At 36.1% G+C, this 19,658-nt stretch overlaps 1 protein-coding gene across 2 annotated transcripts; it reads left to right on the top strand.

Annotated features, from left to right (window-relative positions):
* The first annotated feature begins 1,356 nt into the window (after positions 1-1,356).
* Positions 1,357-17,504, top strand: LOC102222205 (anoctamin-9-like). 2 transcript variants are annotated; one of them, XM_023325799.1, is made up of 25 exons: positions 1,357-1,433; positions 2,993-3,104; positions 3,767-3,832; positions 3,926-4,045; positions 4,131-4,267; positions 5,502-5,551; positions 5,647-5,705; positions 6,343-6,422; positions 9,275-9,409; positions 9,506-9,599; positions 9,680-9,740; positions 11,940-12,022; positions 12,118-12,222; positions 12,393-12,539; positions 12,624-12,660; positions 13,179-13,290; positions 13,396-13,453; positions 13,562-13,659; positions 14,248-14,447; positions 14,525-14,677; positions 14,749-14,896; positions 14,975-15,088; positions 15,191-15,281; positions 15,481-15,593; positions 16,765-17,504. In XM_023325799.1, the coding sequence occupies exons 2-25, from the start codon at positions 3,084-3,086 to the stop codon at positions 16,796-16,798; spliced, it is 2,316 nt and encodes a 771-aa protein (XP_023181567.1). In that variant the 5' UTR covers positions 1,357-1,433; positions 2,993-3,083; the 3' UTR covers positions 16,799-17,504. The 2 variants fall into 2 exon arrangements, with proteins under 2 accessions (XP_023181567.1, XP_005809973.1); XM_005809916.2 differs by lacking the exon at positions 1,357-1,433 and adding an exon at positions 2,675-2,871.
* Positions 17,505-19,658: the final 2,154 nt, after the last annotated feature.

The raw sequence follows: 19,658 nt of genomic DNA on the forward strand, positions 1-19,658 counted from the left end.
ACTATGTTACATAAGTCTTTGATTAGACACAAGCCTCATACAGGAGGCAGGATGCTTAGTTTAGTGGTTTGTTTAGAGCAGGACAATGCGTGGTGTCCCTTTTTAAGTAACCACGCTACTGAGTCTTTGTTCCTCTCTGACATGAAGATGAGGAATTGCTCGCTCACAGTTCACCGTTGTACCTCCCAGACTCCTCCCCACTCTGAACTTCCACTCTGCTCAAATTTAGCAGCAGTGGTCCCTCTCTGTCAACCTTCAAGTGGTTCACACAGTCCTGTGCGGGTGTAATTATGTGATCTTCGTGTGTTGGGTGTGGCTGGCTGCAGAAATATAACCGCTTATTTATTCCACTGCCATGCGTTTTTTTCGCCAGCCTCATGTCGCTTCTCCTCTGTGGGATGTGGGCCTGCTTGGGTGAGCACTGCCCTCCGAGGTTTCAGAAGCTAATGGTAAAATCATCTTTAATTACAAGGCACAGAGGACCACCCGTTCATGTTGCTTTGCTTTTTTTTCACACCCAAATGAGATGGTTGGGAAGCCGACGCAGACGCAGTGTGTGAAAACGGAGGAACTGAGTGACAATGTTACAAATTTCAAAATGTTTTAGCTAGATTTAATGCTTGTCTTAATACTTGAACTTATGAGACAGGCAATTGAAGCATTTAATTTCCTCAGAGGCATGTTCTCAAACAGTTTGTTGTATCGTCCTTTCATTGAGGTGATGGATCTGACGGACCTGGTACAGATTAAAATCAGAGCTGAGCAGAGAACCTTGAAAATAAACACTAGCATGAAATGAAAATGTGTGTCAAAGCAATAATCAACACTAGCCTATGATCATGATACAGAAAAGTAGTTAACAAGGATCATACACAGACATTTTGAATACTGACAAACACAACTCCAAGACAACCTAAGGCATAAACATAAAAAGGAAATGGCTTAACAAAATAAAACAGGAAGCTTACCTAAAGCTAAAACAACAACAAAAAAAAGCTAAACTTACATATTGTACACTAAAAGTAATTACTTTTGATTAATTTGTCAACTTACACTTTAAGACAAAATTTCAGTTTGATGATGATATCAGCATTTTCTTTCTACTTTATGTCATAGTTTGTGTTGGCATAATCGCATAAAGTCACCCAAAAATTGCATTGAAGGTTGTGACTGTAATATGAAAATATGAACAATTGGAAGCGTATGAATACGTTAAGAAAAACGTCTTGAGCAGCTTGATCTTTCATTTGTTTCTCTTATTTTCTTAGTTGGAATTAAACTACTTAAATGACTAATTCTTGCAGCATTTCCCATAAATGTAGACAAAAGAAGAGGAAGGAAAACTGCGGTGACAGACTGTTTTCAAGACTTTTTCTTGAAAGCAGTTTGGCACAGGCTGTTTTGAAGGCTGTGAGGAAGGAGAGTTTGATATGGTGAGTTAATTTTCTACATTTATTCATCTATTTATAAGTCTTACTGCCATATTGACAGATCCAAAAGACATATTTGTTCAAACTCTCTTGATTGACTCCATTTTTAAGCACCTAGACCAGCTCAGTCTTTACATTGTAGGACTCAAGAAATGTTTGGCTTGCAACTTCCAAAACTAAAATTATATACAACACTTAGGTAATTTTGGTGTCTTTGCTAAGTGTTAATAACTTTTTCATTACAATTTTAAACAAGATATCAATATAGGGTATCTATGGAGAGAGGGACATTATTTATTTTCCTCACTGTTTGGGAATAAATCAGACCAAATGTTCCCTGTTTTAGGCCGGTCAAGATTACCAGAATTACTTTTATCTGCTAAATGCCAGAGTAAAAGAAAAAGATTTGTTTTTTTTGGTATTTTCCTCAAAGTCAAATTTACATACATAAAAATCACAGTACTCTGTCTTTGCAGCATCATATCTGGTGGGTTTGGTTACTGGAGGGACTGGTGCTCTTTATATAGCGGAGAGTAACTCGAGTAAAGAACATTATATAGAAATATTGATGCAACATCTCAAGATATCAAACAGGGAGTTAAAATTTGGACATATATTGGTGTACAAAATTCACAATGACCCTAATCATAAAGCCAAATTAGTTACAGTTGTAGGTGGTCATCACACAGAAAGTCATTAAAGGGCAAAAACTATGTGTGATTAAGACCTACAAAACTGACTCAGTGTCAACAGTTCTGTCCGGGCAATGCACCACAATTTCAGCAAATCAACGTGAGAAGCTTGTGTATTTATTTTTCAAAGATGTTGAAGTCGAGCTACACTGTTTTTACATATTTATATAAAGTTTAAAAATCGAAGAAAGAATTATTCTGGTATTTAGCAAAAATGAAAGTTTCAACTTTATAGATTTACATTCACTAACACAATGATTAGTTCACAACGACTCTGAAAATACTTGGATGACAGAATATTTAATTTTCTTTTGAGATAAAGGTGTCTTTGGATTGAATTTAGCATTCATGCAGCTAATAAAAGGAAGGATTTTGTCCGTTCTCCATTAGTGCAAATGAATTGTTGTCTCTTGAAAAATGTCGGAGCGACTGACGAGTGCCGGATGATTCAATCACAGCCCCGCCAGAGGCCTGGCAGACGGTTAAACGTCATCATGTTTGCTGCCATCTAGCGGCGGACAAGCGGAACTTCACAGTCCAGAGGAGGGGAGGCAACGAAGAAATAGATGTCATTCCATTCTCTCACCTGACAAATCACATCCAGAGTCTCATTTTGGCTTTGCCAATAGTGCAACAGTGTGGACGGTGGTTTCCTAGTAATTTTGACTCGCTTTTGTTCGGACGGACTGAGCTGACGCGAACATATAAGGTGGCGTCAGCCAAGATAAATGCTGTGACAGCAGCAACAGGTTGAGTCGCTTCTGACATACCTTTGCTTGTTAGACGGCACATTTCCTCCAGGTGTAATCCGGAAGTTACCGGCTGTTTGTTGAAGACTGCATGTTTTTATTTTTTATTTTTTATTATCAGTTGGATATAACAAAGAGCTGAGTGAGATTGGAGGACTCAGGAGAGAGAAAGGTTGTTGTTGTCCAGGAGGTCGCCGCTGGTTTCCCTCATCATGCCGGGGCACAGGAGGCAGGTAGGTGGTTGCGTTAATAATCATACTGATACATAATGCAGCTGCTCAAGGAACAGATATTAGTTGTATTGTAGAAAGCTCGCTCCTTGAAAGCAATTCTTATTCCGTTCTTTAACATAGAGTCCACACATGCGCTGTGAAGCCCCTCTAAATGACACAAACCCATAAAAAAAAAACCCTGATTACCTTTTTACAATGTTCATCTAAAGCCTGTTTGCATTTGCACAGTCAGTTAGTGATTGAATTCATATTGTGCCACTAGATTAGCCGCTCCCTTTCTGATTGGAACTACATTCAGGCTTAGCTGTATGGATATGATTGCTCTGCTGATTGAGATATAGCCCAATGACCTACCGTTCATTCGGGTTAGAGTTAGATTGTGCAGCGGCAGTTCTCGGTGGTAAGTCAGGTTCATGGTTTCTCCCTAAACTGGCATTCCTGGACACGCCTCAGGTTATAGTTAGACTGGATTTCTGTAGCAGGTGATTTGTGTAAGATTTGAATCTAGCACAATCAGACTCAGGGAACTTGTTGTTTGCTGATATGAATTTATTATGTCTAACACTTCCATGAAGGTTTTATGCAGTTCCTACTTGTATATGGTTTATAACTGTGCAACTTAAGTTCAGCTTTTTATTTTTTGTTGTTATTTTGTGATAAAGCCCAGTATCGAATTACTGGAATTCATAGGAGTGGTGAAAGAGAATGGCAACGAACCTCCTCCTGTGGTGAGTTGAACTGATGGGCCAATTCTAAGAATACCCAGAGTTATTATGATCATTCACCGATAAATCTGACCTGCATCATTTTTGCGCACACAGTTCACTCCACTGTCATACGACTATGTCCTGGTCGCCAAATTGATGAATGAGGGGGAGAGACACGCCAGGAAACAAAGGGAATACATAGAGCAGCTGCAGAATAAGAACTTCAAAGTGACAGTGGGTCTTGCATAATAAACAAAAGCATATGCACTTTCTTTGTGGTAAAGTTCCTTATTAATTTGTCACAATTTCTTCTTATTAGAAAATTATCAATGATAATCTCGTCTTCTATGGGATCCAGGCGCCAAAAGAAATATTTCAGAAATACAGATATCTGCTCAAAATATCCGATGCCTGCAGTGGGAGCTCAACAGACAGCAATATCTCTCTTAGCACAAGGTAAGACCAGCAACTCCAGCTATGTTTGGCGTTCAAAACAACCCCTGATGCTATTTTAAACATTGTTCCTTTTTATTATTATCATATGAGTGTTTTCATACAAATTATCTCTAAAGACGCTACGTGTTGCAATTTACATCTAAGGTTTACACACCTTACTCATCGGTGTGAACGTATTATTAATTTCCAGCTTTAAATGATTTTATGAGCTGTTATTTTTTTTGAGGAAAATCATTTAAATTGGCTGTAATGACGATCTATTTTCATATACAACACTCAAATCCAGTTCATTTAAAAGCAAGACCAGGGTAAACAAGTTTGAAATCCAATATGCACGCACCCCAACTCATATGTGATTAAACACTACTTAGCAATTTGCAGGGATACTAAACTTTTTGTGTAGCCATCAACAAACACAAGAAACCACTGGCATAATTCTTGCTGGAGTGAGTGAGTTTATTTTGATATTTTTTTTCCTGACAGACTCTAGCCTAAAGCATTACACTTGAACTTTGAATAGTTTAAGTCAGTTTAAGTCTAGAAGCTCAAGGTTATCCTGCTTTATCCCTCCTAAAACAGGTTTTGATCGTAATCTTGTTTGAGCACCAAATTTTAACAAAGATTTTGCCAGTAGTTCTGCTTCTTTGTTATTCAATCCACATTATGAACTGCACTTGTACCACTTGAAGCAAATTAAACCCTCATTTTGATTTCTTCAAACATATATTCTGTCATTGTGACTTATTAGTTTAAGCTTTATCTCATTTCACCATAGGAAGCTTCCTGAAAGTTGCAAAAAGCATTGGTGTCTCTATAAATTGCTAAGGGACATTTATGTGAACGTTAGTGGGAATGTTTGTATACATTTGAGCTTGTTTGTAGTATTTTGACCATTAATTTATTTGAAAGATATACTAAAAGAAAACCTCAACTCTTGTTTTGAAAAAAAAAAAAAAAAATTTGTCTGATTTTTCCTTGCTGAAAAATCATGAACGTTCCCACAAAAGTAATTTATGTCAACATGTATATCAACTTCAGACCAAAACTATGACAGTTTTTTTTTTTTTAATCAACATTTCATTTTTAGATCACACTTTATTCTCTTGTGTGAACTAGATCATTTCAATTATTATTTAAAAGTAAATTTATATATGGGTCAGCTGAATAAATGACATTATTCTTCTCATTTGCTGCATCACTGACTTTACAAGTGATACTTGTCCCATTATTGCAGGATAAGGATCGTCCACTTCATAATAAATCACACACAAATCAGCACTAAAGGTGAGTCAGAGCAGTTGATAATCTGGGCTCTTAAAAAGTGATTTTAATCAGCTCATCGTTTTTCTCATCATTCTCCTTTGCTGGAAACTTTTCAGAGAACTTGCGGGATCTCATGAAGGCTAAGGTTTTTGAGACGAGGTTCTGTTTACATGAGGTAAAATTCCAACTTTACATTATTGTTCAACACCAAGAGCATTCATTTCAAATATAAAATGTAATTACAAAACAGTAATTACATTTAATACCAAAGCTTAGAAAAGTCAGGGACATTTTATCAGCTATGATGAATTACACTAAACAGGTTTTGTTCTTGGTTAAATGTTTTTCTTTTTTTAGATTCTTCGAAGATAATGAGGTGAAACTTGATTGTGGCTTTCTTAACAAAACATTGTTGCCAAAAGATACTTGCTCACAGAAATGCAATGCAATTCATGTTAGTGCAATGAGTCATCCAGCACTGGGAGTACGCAGGCTTGTGCGTGAGCATGCAGTGTTGTTATGCGACTGGGAAAACATTAGCATGTTTGCCCTTCTGTTTTCTGGACAAACACAGGCAGGATAAGATAAATTAATTTCCTGTGTGCTTAGCATGATTATTCAGATGTGCAGCAACAATAATGTTAATTGAAACATGGCAAAACCTGTTAAAATGTTTTGAAAATGGCACCACATCACATTCTCACACTGCAAGATTTATCTTTTAGTGCAACTGTATGCAGTATGGTAGCAGTTTGTTCAAAGCTCTTTTTCATATTGATGATTTCCTTTGATTTTTGCGCCCCCGCTTACAGAAAAGGAAACAGAAAGAGCTGAAGGAGGAATGGGCACGATGGACGGCCTGTTTCAAAGGGCAACCCGTAACTAAAGTCAGGTTTGGACTGCAACACAACAGCCTCTTCATTATTCTGCTTTTTATGCAGTTGATTAAATGGCTGCAGGGTTGTTATAGAAACAAGAAAACAGCCAAGATCCCTCCAACATCATGTGCTAATAGAAGCCTGCCTGTGGAATTTCACATGCAAGCAGAAAAAAATGTTGATATCAGTCATACTACCAGAAGAAAAAGAAATGATTGGCAAGGATTTTTTTTTCAACATAATTATAGACATTTGTTTATAGGAAAATGCAACACATGATTCATCCCTCTGCATGACCGTAGTATTTTAACAGTACTGACACTACTCTGTTTGACTTGCAACACAAAACCTTTATAATTTGTTGTCTCTTTTATTTCTGCCTTTATTCATTTATCATATTTTTAAACACCATCATTTTTGTATATTTCAGCGTATGCATCTTCTGTAAATTTTGAAGCTTCTGCAAGATGTTTGTAGTTAAAAGAATTTCTGAAATTGGATTTTGCTGAGAGGTTATAAACAGTCATTATCTTACGTGCAGTAGATAATTCTCTCAGCATATTAACTTTGACAAAACAGACATTATTAGTCCCAATCATAGCTACAGTGCCTTGGAAAAGCATATTTTTTTGCATTTTACAACTACGAATTTCCTTTCTTTGTCTTTCTGTTGGGACTTTGTTTGATAGACCAACATAAGGTAGCATATATTTTTGAAGTACAAAGATAATAAGACATTAATTTATATTTTCTGTGCAAATATAAGTCTAAAATGTGTGGTGCTGCCCCCTTTAGTTTGAGAAGAAGAAAAGCGGAACTTTGCTGGTTGAGCCAACCAGAAGATTCAGGGTTTGTTCTAATTAAAGGGAGTTAGCTTGCATACTAGTGCCCCAAAGGAATTGCCATTAATAAAGAGTGGGAAATAAATATCTTGCAACAAGAAACAAGTAGCAAAAGTAATAATGACTCTTGATAACAACACAAGATTCAAATTTTGGATTTGTTGTCAGAAACCCCAACATTTTAACCTTAGTGAGAATTTTAACTTTAAAAAAGTAAGCAAACAGAAGCCTTAACATTGTAATCAACTCGTAAGTACAAAAAAAAAAAAAAAAAACATAAACAGACTGTCAGTCAAAAAATGTGTTACTGTTAAAACTGGAACTGTATCATAAACTCTCCTCAAACAAAAGAGGAGATCCACTTTTGATCTGAGCCACATTGCAAAAGCAGCTTGTAGCCAAGATCTCATTCTTTCTGTTAAGATCAATATTTCATGTCCATAGGTCAGAGGTGACAGATTACCTGAGCCCTAATCCCTCTATCTCACTCCACCCTGCCATCAATCATGAGCAACAACCCAAGAGTCACTTTACAGCCCACATGGATCGTGTGCCACCAGTGGAAATCAAAACTTAGTTTTTACTTATGTTGATAACAAACATCTTATCACACCTGACTTCATGTATGAATATTTTTAGTCTTCTGTGTTTTTGTAAACTTTCTAGGCAAACGTGATTATTTCATCGACATGCAATGTTTATTATCAGCCAATCAAAAGAGTCTATTTTTACAGCGCTTTTCAGCAACAGGGCAGTTCAAAGTGCTTTACACCATAAAAACATAAAAAAGCAGTATAAAAAAGATTATGCATGTTAATTTTACTTTTTGGTAAATCAAGCTAACTGTTTTAAGGCCCAATGTATCATCCTATACATTAGTGCCAGATAATTAACAAAACCCCTTAAATGTATCAGATCCTCAAATTAATTTATTTAAACTAAATATCATAAACTGAGAACCAACTTTCAAATGATTTTATTGAATAAAGCTGCAGTATGTAACTTATATATATATATATATATATAAAATTCTTATTTTTTACATATTTGTTAAAATTGTCACCATGTCGTGAAAAGATCGACCTTCCCACAGTGCTACTGTTGCCTTCTGAAGAAATGCCTTGCTCCTGACCAAAAACAACCAATCAGAGGCAGGAGGATTACCTTAGCGCTGCCAATCATCCTCATGTATTTGCTGTGAAATATGCTAATGGAGGATAAACAACTTCGCATTACAGGAAAACCATGCTAACTAGACTGAACATTCACAACAGACTTTGCTCTCAGGATGTAGCTAGCTGCAGCATAGCAGAGAGAATGGAGGGATGGTGAGCACACAGAGGGTGATTGACAGCGCTAAGACACTCCTCTGGGCTCTAATTGGTTGTTTCTAGTTAGCACTGGGAGAAAGCAGACTAGCTAAATTTTCCACAGAGCTGTTGAAGGTTCACTGTTCCATTACAAAACCTTAGAAATGGCTTTGTAATTGTTTCCATACAAATCAGTAACTTTCTTCCTCATCTGTGTTTGAATGTCTTAAGGCAATCTGGGATGATTATTTTTAGATATTGTAGCCCGCTTCTTGTTATCAGAAAGGTTCTGTTTAAATCTCTTGTATCTACAGGTTTAGCAGTCTACATGTGTCAATGTGGCTAGTAAAATCTTGCACAACTTTCCAATGAAATGTGATAAAGCACATTTAATTTAGTTAATGGGGGATAATCATAAAACTTCAGCAGTAAATTTGAGTTTCTTTCCAAAAATTTTGGAAATAGTTGTTCAAAATAAATCCATGAACTAACAGAGTGTGAGGGATTTTATATGAAAACCATGATTCAAAAACTTTTTATGTTGACTTTGACCATCTTTGTCTGATATTAAAATTTAGTTTGACTTCACACATTAAAGTGTTAAAAATAATGAAAAGAGGCAGATGCTTTTTCACAGTGATGTATTTGCATCCAGTTTGTTTCTTCACTGACTTGGGTTTTTCTCCTTGTCTGCACTGCTTGTGTGTTTTTCAGGGACTACTTTGGAGAGAAGGTGGCCTTGTACTTCCTGTGGTTGGGATGGTACACGTTTCTCCTCATCCTGCCGGCCGTTATTGGCATTTTAGTCTTTCTCTATGGCCTCAGCTACTTCAACTCTTCACCCCTTGTGTAAGCTTTCCAATATTTTCTTTCTCTTAAGTGATATGACGGAACATTTTCCTCTGTAATTACCCCTCCATAATGACTGACCTTACTGTCTTGTAGACAAGAGGTTTGTGAGTCTAACACAGTCATGTGTCCACTTTGTGACAATGGTTGCAAAGTGTGGAAGCTTTCAGACACATGCTCATATGCCAAGGTTTGTCTGTTTAACTACTAAGTAGCTCTGTGGTTAATAACTGCTGGCTGGTTCTCACTGCTGGTCTTCTCTGTTCACAGCTGAGCCTGCTGTTCGACAATAACGGCACGGTGTTCTTCGCCATGTTCATGGCAATATGGAGTGAGTTTGTGAGCACATGAAAACACGCGCATTCAAAATAATAAAACCCATACCTCGCAGTGAGACACATTTATTAACTGAAATTGAGCTGTAGATATCTGTTATAATGCTATTGTGTATTTGCTGAAACATTTTGGCTGTACCTTGCACGATTGCTTGTTCTTCTGTTGCAGAATGATTTCATTTAGCTGCCAGTTTTTTATGATAACGAGAAGTTCACTGCCAAGAAAATATCAAACCTACTTCTCTTGGCTACTTACCTCTGAAACAGGCGCCATCTGTCTGTGGGAGTGGTTAAGCATGCAGCAATTTATGTAATCTGAAGTAATATATAACCCTGCTTCTAAAAAGGCTAAGAAATGACTTGACAGTGAGACAAAGTGAGATGTTCAAGACCATAACTTTACTGCGGGTTGGATGTTTGCACACATTCATCATGGGCATGAATGTAAGGCTGATTTAGGGGTCCTAAAAAATTATTTTAACCCTGATTTCATACATCATATGAAATCCAATAGACTTTAAGTATAAGAATTGAATGCACAAGGTTGATTTTATTGTGACTCAGTCAAAATTATACATACGGGTTCAAATATACACAGTGCCAGAGTTATTACAATGTACAAATGGAACTTAAATACATATTTTCCAAACTTCTTCCACATATAATATGAGATATATTTAGTACAAGTAAATAAATATAAGAAATAGTAAACATAGAGTAACTTGGTTGCATCAGTGATGCACTCTTCAACTGAGACTTTGCTGGAGCTTCTTTTGAATCAGTTTTGGTGTTAATTTCACACCTGTCAACAATTGTAGAGAATGTGATGAACCAGAGTTCAAATTCAGCTGTCCCAGTAGCAGAACCTTGACATTTGCTCTTTTGCATCCTTTAGTTAGAGTTATTGAGATGCTACAAAGGATCAACAAGGTCTCATTTTGCAAATGGATCAGTCAGGAGAAGTGAACAAATAAATTTTACCACACACGTTTTTCAGATTGAAGGAAGTAAACAAATGACTAGAGAAATTATTGGACAGCAGGGAAAACACAAAAACATTTCTCGGTAACTGATAAAAAAAGAAGAGTCTGAAAATGGTCATGGAGGCGGCCAACAAGAGTTTCTAAAAAGTATTGGTTGTTTTCTACATGTGGCAACAATCCCTTGTATTCTTCATGTTTGCAAAGCAAGACGTACAGAGCTGAAAGATAAAACCATCTTCTTTCAAAGGAAATACTCTGTTCTTGCTAAAATCTCCACAGGCCTTGTGGGATCACGTGTTATGGTCTGGTGAAACTAAACTGGAACTTTAGGGCTTCCAAAAACACGTTTGGTATAAAAACAACAGCATCACTAAAAATACACCACACCTACAGAAGCAAACTTGTCATTTTGTCAAGAAGGGAAATGAATGATGTGCACACTTTTGAGAGTCAATTAGTATTAAGAATTTTGTGCCTAAACTGTATACTCTTTTTTTAGCTTCTCATTTGATATTTGAGTATTGGTTTTGGCAGAATTTGTAGAATTGAGTTGAAATTGCTGGATTTCTGACACAGACCCAGTTTCCAAGCACAGTGCTTTAAAAATAAACTTTTTTGTGTGTAGTTGCGGACAGTTCAGTTTTAAAACCTTGCTGTAACCTGTTTTGTCCACATGTGAGTTTCGGGTCATTTGACTGTGGATTGGAAAAAATCCTCAATAATTAAAATCTTGTGGAATCAATTTTTGTTCAAACAAATCATTAAAGATGTGTGAAGCGTCTTTGATCTATCATAAAAAATGAACAGTTCAAATGCATTTTTAAAAGTGCAAACTTAGGAATAAATTTGGGCAATCTTCTGATCACTTTGGTATGATGAGAATGTCTGGCAAACATTTTTATCAACATGAATATGAGTCACATATAATGTATGAGTTTAAACACATTGCAAATTTTTGCATGTTTGAATTTATTTTCAATTTTGTCTGCAAACTCCCACAAATTTTGGACTTAAAAGTAAGATTTAAACCTGGAATGAAACAATTTTTTTAGTCCAGTTCCAATTTGGTTAAAATTTGGTTAAAATTTTCTGTTCGTTTGTTGGACAATAAACTGCAAATACAAGCAAATTTCAATAACGTAAATGTCGAAAACACATAAAGGTAATTCTGTGTAATGATCAGATATTTACAGAGAACACTATCTTCCACAGCAACACTGTTTATGGAGTTCTGGAAGAGACATCTGGCCAGTTATGTGTGCGAATGGAGAGTGACTGACTGGTCTGAATCAGAGGTACAGTCAGTTTGGAATATTGTATTTCTCTCAGGCAGCAGCAGAGCTCATCGAATTGCCCTTTGGTCTAATTTATTGCTTTAATTTAATTGCAGGAGGAACTGATCCTGGAACTCGTGAACAATGCCGACTGTCGCCCGAAGATGTACAAGCATTCTTACTTGCGCACCGCTCTGGTTTTGATCTGTGTCATAGTTATGGTGAGATATGTCATTTTTCTGACCTCATCAAAATGCATTATTTGGTCAAAATAAGAGGGCCGAATCTGTTCTAGGTGTCAGAAATGTGCGAATATATTGTGGTTTTCAATAAATTATGGAGACCCATATATTTATTGGCAGGTAACAATTTTTTTTTTCTGTTTTCTCAGATGCTGGTGATTATTGGCTTGACACATTTCTTGGTGGTATTCAGGGTGCTTGTAGCAGGGCTTCTGGCTAAAGATTTCAAAAGCAACCTCGGCTCTATGTTGGCAGGCGCTGTGCTCCATTTCATCATCATCACCGTTATGACTAAGGTACAAAGACCTCTAAATGTGTATTTCATTGTTATTGTTGCAGTATTCTCTGTGATCCTGATATCGTGATTTTTTTTTTTGTAGGTTAACAGGATTGTTGCTTTGAAGCTCTGTAAGATAGGTATTTTGGCTTTACTTGTTCCTGGTGTCACAAATTTATATTTGTCTAAATTTATCTACTTTAAACTAAAGCAGGAAGTTGGGAATATAAAAAATAAGCATACACACGGGAAAAAATTGTCTGTTGTGATTAATTTGGCTTGAAAATTTAGGGCAGAGCTTAGAACTGTCTCATAGCAAAACTAAAACCTGTAAAGTACATTCTCTTAATGGCTTTAAACACTTTAAAAGCTACCCACAGATTTTATTGGTTAGGACACAATGACATAAAAAATCAAAACAAGATTAAAGAAAAGTTTCCAAGCAACTCAAATATTTTTTACGTATGCTTTCTGTACTTAGACTTTGGATGAGTAGGGCTATACTCAGGGGAGGGAAACAAAGAAAAAAACATGAAAATATTGGAGACTGCATTAATGGATATGCTGTATCTCAAATCCTCTGAATATTGTTCATATTTTGGGCCTGTGTAAACCTAGCAGAGCTTTGAAACATGTTAAACATTGTTCTGTTTAACAGAAGAGACAAGGACATTTGCTGACACGGAGAAAAGTTTCACAGTCAAGATGTTCACCTTCCAGTTCTTCACCTACTTCTGTTCCCTCTTCTATGTGGCATTTTTTCTTGGCAGGTAAAACTTGGGATTTATGCTCTGATTTCTGAAGCCTACTGTTCTTCACTAATTGGTTTAGGCTTACAAGACAAGTCACTGAATGTTTTCTTGCACTGATAACAGGATTAATGGCCATCCAGGTGAATATGTACGGCTTGCAGGGCAATGGAGACTGGAAGAAGTGAGTGATTACAGTTTCATATCTCATTTATCATGAAACAGCTAACGGAATGCTGTTGTACTTCTTATGTGAATAAAGTGACTGCATTGTTCCTACACTTTCTTTTAGTGTCACCCGAGTGGATGTCTCACAGACTTGTTCATTCAAATGGCAATTATAATGGTGCTGAAGCAAATCATCAGTAATATGTTTGAGTACTTTGGTCCGTAAGTAATATTCACTTTAATTACTTTCCATCATATTGTTTTGGGGGTTTTTTATGTCATGCTTTCTTATGTTGTGTCATATTTTATTTTATATTGCTGACCAGACAGAGGTTGGTAGTAACTATTTACATTTATGTAGTTACATTTACAAGTCTGTGAAGGGATAAATAAATAAACTGAAATTTTGGAGTAGTTTAACTTTTAGTTGAATTAGATCTTTGGATGCTCTACCCAGAGAGAGGAATTTCACTCAATTTCATTATACTGTATAATACCATATCATAGCACATTATATCGTACTGTGTTGTTACATTTAGCATCATATTGCAATGTAACATATCATATCACATCAACACATATCATGTGGCACTGGATGGTTTTATCTTAATCTTTTTGCTGATCGCTCTTGAAAGTGGATCATCCCTCACCCTCACCCTATTTCTATTATTCTCCTCCCTGAACCCTGAACCCAATAAGGTATCATACTGACTTATCTCATGTTGTATCATGTACTTTCTAAATGGATCGTATCGTATGACATGTGTAAAACGTTGGTTTAGGCTAATTAAAGCTGTCTGTTTGCATTAGCTTGTTCAAGAAGTTCTTGGAGAAGAGGAAAAGGCAACATAAGCTGCAGAGGAAATGCGCCACCTGCTACCTGAAAGATGACTATCCGCTCAAAGAGGGACAAGAGTTGTGCGAAAACTGCAAACTCAGGGACTGGCACACGAACTATGAACTCACCGATGTGGACTCTTTCAGCCTCTTCAATGAGTTCTTAGAGATGGGTATGAACTGCGTGATTATTAAACACAAACACTGAACTTGTCTTGGTTAACTTTGTTTTTCTGCACTCTCACTGTAGTGATCCAGTTTAGCTTTACCACCATATTTGTGGCAGCATTTCCACTTGCTCCTCTGTTTGCTCTCCTCAATAACGTGATTGAGATTCGCTTGGACGCCATTAAGATGGTCACACTGGAGCGCAGAATGGTCCCCAAGAAGACCAATACTATTGGTAACTTTGATCTGTGGATATTAGTTTATTTTGGATTCATGCATGTTGACAGTTCTTTCCTTTTTCATCAGGCGTCTGGATAGACATACTGGAGGCTATCGGTGTTTTAGCTGTCATTGTAAATGGGCTGGTAATTGGGGTTTCATCTGATTTTATCCCTCGACTTGTGTATCGTTACGTCTATGGCCCATGTGTCAACGGCACAGCAGGGGTGAAAGAGTGAGATCTTTTCCTTTTCTTTAAAATGGTTATATGTCGCCATAAAACATTTGCTTCATCTTGATTCTTATGCCTCAGCTGCATGTCTGGTTACATCAACAACACCCTCTCCGTTGCATCAATGGCTGATAGCAGAGTAAAGTTTGACCTAGACCAAATGGTCACAGATGGAATCCTTGCTACTTCATGCAGGTTTGTTTTTCTTTCAAATTGTTTTAAAAAGTTTTGTCTTTTTTAAATAAATAAAAATTATTCTTTCAACACACATATTTTCCATTGTGCTTCTTTTCACAGCTACAAAGATTACAGAGACACTGACTTTAATATTACCCATCAGTTTTGGCTGATTTTAGCTGTGCGCTTTGCTTTTGTTATCCTCTTTGAGGTGAGTCTTGTCAACAACAAAAACCTTTACTTTACATCCTGGCTGAGCTTAAAATATTTCTTTGAAAGCAATAGCAAAACCAGACATTGTTTTAATGTTTTTTTAAAGCTGAATGACAAGCTGGGGAACAAAGCTCATTCTGCATGGTTACAGATGGAGAAAGATATTGCATTTCTAACTTTATCTACTCTCCTTGCAGCATGTTCTTGTCATATGTAAGTTCATTGCATCGTGGTTCATTCCGCCTTCGCCGATGAATGTGAAAAATGACGGCCTCATGGACAAATTCAGAAGACTTCAAGAGGACCTAAAGTGAGTCTCTGTTTCTGTTTAGTTTCACTTCAGAAGACCTAATCTCAGTATTGTAATTAACTACATACATGTACAATAATTAATTATTCAGACCTCACTAAAACTAAGCAACATAAAAATATAACGACATTTCACAGACTCAGACTTCTGTCTTTACCAAACAGAATTACTGCTAAGTGTTTAAAAGTTATTTTTTCATAAAGGTTATGCTCCTTATGAAAAATCTTGTCAACCTCAAAATAAAATGTAACATGATCATGTTTCTGAAGTAAGGTAAGGTCATTTTATTTGTATAGCACATTTTCAGCAACAGCAAGAAGTGCTTTCGAAGGAAATACAAACAAAACAATGAAACCAAAAGAAAGACTAAAAGGTAAATGTATAAAACTGCATATTGGTTCCCCATGTTTAATAGGAATAAGAACAAGTAGTCCATATAAACTAAGCAGGCTTCTCTGGATTCTTGTTGGTTCTCCATGGATAAGAGTACCGTACAGTAAGTCAGGCGAGCCAAACTCATTCGCATTACTTCAGGGTAATGTTAATAAAAACAAAACACGCCCAAATACATGGCAAGCAGATTAATACCTGCTTTTAAAATTATTTTACAAATAGAAATCTGAAAAGTGTGGTGCAGAGCAGAGCAACCTGTTCATGTCTCTATCATGTCATACCCAATATGGCTTGAGGCAGACTGTAGATAGATTTCTTTTAATTTTTTAGTTAACGACTAAAAGTCAGCCAGTCAGCAGATCCTCCCACCTGAGTACCGCATGTCTGAAGCTCCTCCAGAGTTATTCTCTGATTTATGTTCTCTTGTAGTGAATATCAGGTGCAAATTCAATTTAAAGTTAGATTAATGCATTCTGTGGAAATTTAAATTTGAGAACACAATGTTTGATGCTTAGCTGTGATAACTAATGTCAATATTTCTTACATTGTATTAATTTGCCTTTCAAAATGTACCCATAAAATATCTTTTATCACTCATATTGTTATTCGGCAGCAGAGGAAGAGCATTTCTTTTAGCAGTGACACTTTTTTCAGTTGTATTGCATTTTTCATTATTGTCTGTGCTGAAGATGTTTAAGCAGATTAAAATATGAAATATATTATTCTGGTTCAGAGTGTTCAATTGAAATCTAATGACTTCATATGTCATTTCCTGCAGGTATTTCAAGCCTGACTCTGTTTGCACGCCTTGATGGGACAATATTTTACTGTGAAAACACAACCCCAGTGTGGCCTTGTGCATCTATGTGTCAAACTGGAACAGTTTGAAACATTTTATAAGTATCCTGGAGAGATCCATAGTGAATTGAATTGACACTGTAAGTGCTACCTGGATTGCACACATCGTTTTTATCCATGTCCTGAAAAGACGGCTTTCTTATTGTTGGGTCCATATCGATAAGGTCAGAAATTTGTACATGATATTTGCATGGTTCTCATACTAATTTTGGAGTTTTGATTATTTGACATATCTGTTTTGAATGATGATAACATACAATTTCAGGGACAGTTAAAACCAAGGATCGACACTGGGTTAATATATAGATATTCGCTTGGAATTTTAATGTGTCTCATCTTTGCAGTTGTATGTTGTGTAATCATTTCATATTTTATTTTATTAAATAAAAAGCATGTTTATTTTTTAAATCACTAAAAGTACCAAAATGCTAACAATTATGCCCACGTTGAATGGCTGTAAACCCCTGAACAGAAGTGTGTGTATACTGTAACTGATGTCACTGACCTTGCCTTTTATAACATTGTTGGTATTATATACTAGGTTTTGGCTGAGAGCTTAGTGTTGGATCTGTAATTTTGAGCCATACAGTATATGAGTGTTCTACTGAAAGTACTAAACTGCACATAGACTGCTGATTGTGTTATCATGATGCCTTAAGCTGTAAAACAAAAAAAAAATGCTTGTTGCTTTTTTCAGATGGTTTGTTTATGTAAAGAATAATGTTTTCCATTATTATATTTTATATAATTGAATAAAATAAGAGATTTGAATGTATATGAGACATTGTTTATGTCTGTATTTTTGTTTTGAGCAATTATAAAGCTTCTTAAATAATATTTCTAAATAGCATGTGGTCATAAACTGATGATTGACTTGATAAATAACTAAGGTAAGTAAATTACATGAGGCACTAAAACCATGATGTTTAAATCTACTCTACCTGTAACCTTTTACTTTAATGAAGATATTCAGTGATCAAAAATGTTAGTTTTTGTCATGTTTAAGTTTAAAGCAAGACCAAAATGCAGACGGGAGTTTGGTGTGATCAAAAACAGATGCTGCAGGAGGAGAACAGGAACATGCAGGATGATAGGAAACACAAATGAAAACAGGAGGATCCGGTCATGAACAATGAAACCAGTGAGCTATATAAACAACTGAAGGTGTGGAGAAAGTCATTGAATCCAGGTGAGAAATCAGGTAATTGAAGATAGCTGTGGTATGAAATAAAACTAGTAGGCTGGGATCAGATAAACAAACACTTTAGTAAACCTAACTAATACTCAAAGTAACAACAAATCAGGAGGGAAGAACAACACTGATGTAAGAGAACAAAATCCAAATTCAAAAACAACACAAAAATGCTCATATGCCAAGGTTTGTCAGGGTGCAAAGAAAATTATAATATGTATGTCACACATGATTAAAGTCTGCTGCATTTGTTAACTTAAAATCAAAAAACAAATATTGTTGAATTTGCCTGAAAATGCTTAGGCTGCTCAGCATTGATTCCACATTTGGATATTTTATTTGATCTGCCTCAGAAGTATTTGAGCTGCCAGTTTTTCTGATGCCAAGGAGAAATTACATCACAGAGCAAGCTCCTCTTGGCTGCAAACCTCTAGAAGAGAAATCCTACATAGGTGCTGGTGTCTAGGTTAAATGTCATGCTTCGAAAATAAAAATGTGCCGCACGCTTGTAGAGGATAAAAGATTTAATTCCTAATTTCATGAACCTTCCTTGCACCATATTCTGGTCTGATGTAAATCCTTTGCAGCCTGGCTTGTGCCAGCAGCTTCCCTGTATGTGGAGAAAGATCTCAAAGGATTAAAACGGGGGGGGGGGGGGGGGGGGGGGGGAATAGGGGGAATTTCAAAAAATATGACGATTTTAAAAATCACAACCAAGCAGGATTGCACTTGACATGTAAAAATATCTACATTTTTTTCATTTTTAATGGATTTTCTGTCAATTTAAAACAATTGTTTCTGGAAGTGTTTTGAAATTTGGACTCCCAGATAAAGACTCGGCCACACTTCTCAGGTATTGTTTGCATTCACACATTAAGTGCTCCTTACTTCCTGTTTGCTAAAAAAACTTTAAAGACAGTTTTCTGATATTGGGACTCATATTTATATACAGAAGTATAAAAACACTCACATAGGGGATATTCAGACCTCTTAAACTGTTTTTGTGTTACAAGGTCAATGTTTCAAAACCAAGAATTGGGTGAACAAGATTTAATCTATTGTTTAGATTTTTTAATCCACACAGAGTCAAAACTGTGAATATGAGTTCAATATTCGCACATATGGTGATTTAATAAATATTGTGTACTTTTTTTTTGTTAAATCACAACAGTTTTATAACCTGTCAGGCTTTCTTAGATAATAACATGACAATTAGGCTTATTGGACACTTTAAAGGTCCCTCCAGATTTCCCTTAGGTCTGAATGTTGGTATGTGGTAATTTCTTTTGTATTTGTTGCAATGTTGTACATCTTAGTCAGGTTGCCTGCCTCTTGTCCATGGAGACTTAAATCACCCCCAAATGTGTGATGTATTTTTAGTTATGTCCTGGGACTTTGGTGATGCTCTCGAGGGTAATGTATTAGAGGTCTTGAGCTGTACATAAATATCTGCAAATAAAAGGTTCACATTAACTAAGAAAAGATGACAACGTTTTGGCGTCCTAGCTTTGGTAAATAATTTTCACTTGATGAAATGCTTTTTTCTTATCCTGTCCTAAATTACCGGATGCCCCAAAAGAAATCAGGTGAATCCCTTTTAACTTTCTGAAAAGATCAAATAA

The sequence above is a fragment of the Xiphophorus maculatus genome, chromosome 2, assembly GCF_002775205.1.
Source record: "Xiphophorus maculatus strain JP 163 A chromosome 2, X_maculatus-5.0-male, whole genome shotgun sequence".
NCBI classification, from domain to species: Eukaryota; Metazoa; Chordata; class Actinopteri; order Cyprinodontiformes; family Poeciliidae; genus Xiphophorus; species Xiphophorus maculatus.